This window comes from Aplysia californica, unplaced genomic scaffold (genome assembly GCF_000002075.1).
Source record: "Aplysia californica isolate F4 #8 unplaced genomic scaffold, AplCal3.0 scaffold00382, whole genome shotgun sequence".
Classification (NCBI taxonomy): Eukaryota; Metazoa; Mollusca; class Gastropoda; order Aplysiida; family Aplysiidae; genus Aplysia; species Aplysia californica.
This window is the reverse complement of record NW_004797652.1, coordinates 366,372-371,811: the sequence shown is the minus strand read 5'-3', so window position 1 is coordinate 371,811 and position 5,440 is coordinate 366,372. Positions and strand designations below refer to the sequence as shown.

At 41.0% G+C, this 5,440-nt stretch overlaps 1 protein-coding gene across 1 annotated transcript in view; it reads right to left on the bottom strand.

Moving 5' to 3' along the window:
- Positions 1 to 5,440, bottom strand: part of LOC101853570 (fibulin-1) — a gene marked incomplete in the record, with an annotated part of 35,525 nt that overhangs the window by 21,946 nt on the left and 8,139 nt on the right. Inside the window, 3 exon segments of the mRNA XM_013085521.2 lie at positions 331 to 453; positions 2,408 to 2,755; positions 4,660 to 4,801. Of these exon segments, the coding sequence (XP_012940975.1) occupies positions 331 to 453; positions 2,408 to 2,755; positions 4,660 to 4,801 (613 nt within the window).

The following is a 5,440-nucleotide window of genomic DNA, read 5'->3' as shown; positions in this document are numbered from 1 at the left end:
GGGGGAGGTAGAGGTCACAAAATTCCTTTTTGAATTACACTTCGTTACCTTAGAATTACAAAGTAGGATCTGCTCAATACCTAGTTTTGAACAATTTGTTGTCAAATATTTTTTAGCTTCACACCATGTCAAGCTTTTTCGAATGCAAATCTTTGAAAATCTTGATAACAGCTCTGCATAATTTTACAATTTTGAAAGAGATGATAGAACATTTGGTTTCTGACCTCACGGTCTAATAAGTAACCAATAAACGGCCCAAAATGTTAGGTAGATCTAGAACTTTGTATGTAATTCTAAGGTAGCGAGTTGCGCGTGGATGGAGACACGTACCCTCACACGCCATGGCGTCTAGCGCCAGTCTGTAGCCCTCATAGCAGCGGCACTGCACGCCCCCGCCTATCTTCTCCACACAGCGCTGGTCACACGGGTTGTTGTCGTGGCAGTTCGCCAGAACTATAGGCATAGATTTGCGAGAATGGAGAGTTCGATTACAGATATGACACCCAAAAGCCTGCTTTCAGCACAGCGACATAGATGATGATGATGATGATGATGATGATGATGATGATGATGATGATGATGATGATGATGGTGATGATGATGATGATGATGATTGATGATGTGATAACAATCATAGTAGTAGTAATAATAGTAATAACAACAACAACAACTACAACAACAACTACAACAATAACAATGGCTGTAATAATAGCAACTTCTATAGCGCCCACTCCCGTATAACACAACTCTAGGCGCTTTACCATACCATCATTCCAACACAAAACACACGTGAATGAACATTCATAAATGCGCGTATTTTAGATTAAAGTTAACACACAAGTAAACGTTCACAGATCACAGCACAATGGTTAACGAATATGTGCATCACATTATGAACATAAGAGTACTATGAATACTAAGGACTATAACTATCAAGATGACACGTCATAATTAAGGTATGTTCTAAATGAATTTCAAATTTTGTTGCCGAGTTTGCATCTCTCAAATTGTGGGAGAGAGTTCTAGATAGATGGAGCAACAAGAAAGAAGGACCTCCCAGCAAGTTTCAGACCTCCCTTCCAAGGTGTTCTCATAAGAGACTGATCTCCCGATCTTAGAGATCTTGGTAGAACATACATTTGAGTGAGACCACTTAAATACTGGGGGGGGCTTTATGGTATACACATTTTGTCAAAAGACAGTAATCTTGTCTGTGAAAAAAATGCATGTATTGGCCCAACCCTAGGCAGAGAGACCAAGAGCTCTATGGTGGCCTGCAAGACCTTTGGCACACGATAGGGACTGAGATGTCCATAGATGAACGTGAAGAGAGAAGAAATGGGAGAAGTAATCTTGAAAGTAATTCTGGATATTGTTAGGAGCCAAAGGGTTGATGCTGTTAGCGAACAGAACACAATAATGAGTCTTCACACAGCTAGCTGTTCGGAGTCACAACTTGGTTCATAGCACAAATGAAGGGATGAAAAATAAGCACGTGTATATAAAAATTTAAAAAAAGAAGAAAATATTTTTTGAAGTCATTACATCTTAGAAACGATGTTACCAGCTTCAAAGCAAAGTAAGATTAGTAATAGTAGCATCAGAGATAAAACCACAAAGCAAGAATATGCTGTGGTTACGTTAAAACTCTAGATCTATTGCTAGTTTATGCACACATACGTACATAGTCCTAGATCAGGGGGCACCAAACTACAACCCACGAGCCAGATCTTGTGCACGAGGTCAGTTCGTCTGACCCGCTGCCATGACACCTTGCCATGTTTTTTGTTGGGTAGTTGTTGTTTTTTTGTTTGTTGTTTTTTTGCTGTTGTTGTTCTTTGGGGGGGTGGTGTTTGGGTTTTTTTGTGTTGCTGTTGTAGTTGTTGTTGTTGCTTTGTTTTGGTTGTCTTTATGTTTTCTTAATACAGAGTACAGTGCTGTCTTGAGCAAAAATAGTTACCCTGCCCACGCTCAGAATTCTCTGTTATCAGTCCTACTTGGAACAAACTTTGGTGACCCCTGTGTCTAAGAGTAAAAGTTCAGAGCATGCCCATATAAGACGTGACATGCCAACTGCAGACTATGAAGATTTTATAAGAAAGTATTAGCATGCATTCAACTGTGTTCGTGCAACCACGTAAACGATTTTAAGATGTTTTGAACTTTTAAATTGAAATGAAAAGACGTAATGCAGGTTTCGTTGTAGGGCACCATGCAAATAATTCATAAAGGAACTTTTTACTTTCAGGGAAAATTTGGAGTACTCAAAATTAAGATTACAAATTAGTGCACGCATACATATTCTATCGCTGACCGGCTGCTTTGGTGTTCAAAGTCGAAACTTATAGTATTTACATAATAACATTGGTGCGCAGGAAGCTTAAGTGTGATGTGCTATTGTTCCAACCATTGTCACCGGGCACCCCGCTTCCATCCACTGCCAGGCACGTCCTGTTGTCTAAGGGGTCAAGGGTGAGTCCCGGGGGGCAGTCGCAATAAAACCCTAAGGCTGTGTTCACACACAGGTGGGAGCAGAGTTGACCAGAGTAGATGGTGCACTCGTCGATGTCGTCCTCATCGACAACTGTCTCGCCGGTGCTGGAGTTGCTGCTGCTGCTGCTGTTGGTGGTGCCGTCATCCACGGTTGGTGCAACTGACGGGATGTTGTTGTTGTTGTTGTTGCTGGTCTTATGACTTGCTCCATCTGAGTCTGGGTCCTCGCCAGGTATATTGGATCGCTTAGTGTGACTACCACCTTTTTTAGGACAACCAAAGCATTGCTTCTTTTAGTGCACCATATAATCGCCTTGAAATAAAATGTATACGCCCCCAAGGCCATAATTCACGAGCTCACATTGGCAAACGATCGCATAACAATCCATATCTTACACCATATTATCCACACCCGTTAATGAAATTTTACATCCGGAAGAAATCGCCTTAAAACCCATGAACCACAGGTTTAAAATGAATGATCAGGTTCTTTCAGCTTTGCAAGATACCACAGCTTACCATGTAACAAATAAAAACATTTTTGAGAAACCAACAAAAATTGTATGAAAAGTAAGCTAATTTCCTTATAACCTGGGTGAATAGAACAGAACTGTGTGAAATTCTAGATCTAATGCAGGCAGAAGGGAAAGGGTTAGACTTTTAGAGTGTAAACTGTAGTAAACACACATAACAAGATCTCACTTCGAAGAAAAGTTTGGACAAAGAAGGCAAACAGATATGAATACCAATCTACATATTTGACGGTCTACTGCGTTGTTTCTGTTCTACATCACGGTCTACCACCAAACCAGTCTAACAATAATATTATTCCACTTGGCAGTTTACTTATCTTCTACCGTACCGCAACCTTAACCTTAACCTTAACTTAACGAACAGCAAGGGTTAGGATTTTGATTAAGGTTAGGTATACGGTTATGGTTGTGGATGGTAGACTAGTAGACTGTCACGTGGACCAGTTGTTAGACTGTTCCTGTGGTATACCACCATGTAGCACAGAAACACAGTGGAGACAGACCGTCAAATGGAATAGCACCCACATTTGCATACAGATGGAGGCATATTCGTACGTTATCCATACACATGTGCAGACCATTAGATACTTAGATCGTCAGTTGTTTGTTTGCGATTATTTGATTTTGTTGTGTTCTCTTGTAGGTGTGTTTTTTTTCATATTCTAGTGCATAGTGAAAATAAAATAGAAGCAACAGAAATGTGGTTTCTTGGGACTGCTGAGGGTATCGTGGAAGGAAAAGAAATCAAATGAGGCAGTGCTTGATGAAGCCCACGTGGGACGCTCACTGTTAAAAACAGTCAGGAAACGACAACTGCAGTTTTGGGGACACCTTAATAGACATGAATCATGAAGGTCTTGAACATCTCGCTCTCACTGGTAAAATTGAATGCAAACGAGGCAGGGGTAGGCCCAGAGCAACCTACTAGGGGAACCTAAACAAATGGGTAAAGGGGAAAGATCAGGGAAACATAGCTTTTTTAAGAGTATCCGAGCAAAGGAATGAATGGAGAAATATGATCGCCGATGTCTGTCGCAGATCTGGCACTGGATGATGATGGGATAGATTTTGTTCATTATAGAGGCTGAGAGAGATGGGGACAAACTAACGAATACACTAGAAGAACTCGAGGAGTGAGGGGAGGAAACGAAGTAACGAAAAGAAAGAGGGAGTGTTGTGTGGCCCTGATTTTGATGATTGGACCGGTGGAATAATGCGATGATTGATGTTCTCTTGCTTACAGAGACGTCAACGAAGTTTAAGATGCTTAGGGCTTTTTCTTTTAAGTATGTGTTTTATGACATTCTGAACATAACAGAGGTGGATTTCGACCTAGCCAGTCAGGGCTAACCCGAGCTGATAGGGATGTCCTGGCAGAAAGATCGAGAGACTTGATATAGCCTAACTTTTCCCCACACCGGAATCGAACTCAGGTCTTCAGCAACAGCGAAGCACCTATTTAACATAACTGTTACGCCACAGACGCTAGTGTCAAAAATATGGAGTAAGAGGGAGAATAAGGAAACAAAAGGTGTACGTTTGATGAAATAGCGTTGAAAAAAGAAAAATGAATAGAATGATGAAAATATGAAGGAAATAAAGACTGTTAGGGATGCATCCTTGGCTCACTGACCACTGAAAGAAACGTTTCCAGACTCCTGTCCTCGGCAACATTCCTGGAATTTGATGTCACACGGCTCGCCCAGGCCTGGACTCTCACAGGACTGGGAGGTGCTTCGGGAGACCACGCCCAGTTGACAACAGTGACAGCATTCCTTGGGAAAATAGCAAAATGGTCTGCGTTCTTGAGGTAACAGTTTGGGGTTTTTCTTCTTGTGGGTGTGAGTGTGTGTGTGTGTGTGTGTGTGTGTGTGTGTGTGTGTGTGTGTGTGTGTGTGTGTGTGTGTTGCTTTCTTGGGTTGGGGGTCTTTTTTTAAACAACCCTTAATTGAGCTGTAAGAAATATTGTTATTCATTGTAATGTACATCTACTGTTGCATTCAGAGGCAATGGCTCACATTAAGGAATCTTGTTTAACCTAATCGAAAGTTGATAACAAATAAATGTTCCTGCCCAACAGCATATTATAACATAATAATGATAACAGAAAACAGGCTGGGTCAGATCAAATGTGGAACATAGAAGAAGAACGAAACATTTACAATGTTATGAAATGGTAAAAAAAAATCCAAAAGATCTCAGGGGCAAAACCTCAAATCCAAACCCCAAGCACAACTGTAAGGTAATGCTCTTACTACGCGCTGTACAATCATTTTAAGTAAGCAAAACAAAGACATAGAAAATCACATTCGCTGAAGTGAAAAAGAATGACAGTATTCATGATCTGAAAAAGATGTGTGCGTGTGTGTGTGTGTGTGTGTGTGTGTGTGTGTGTGTGTGTGTGTGTGTGTGTC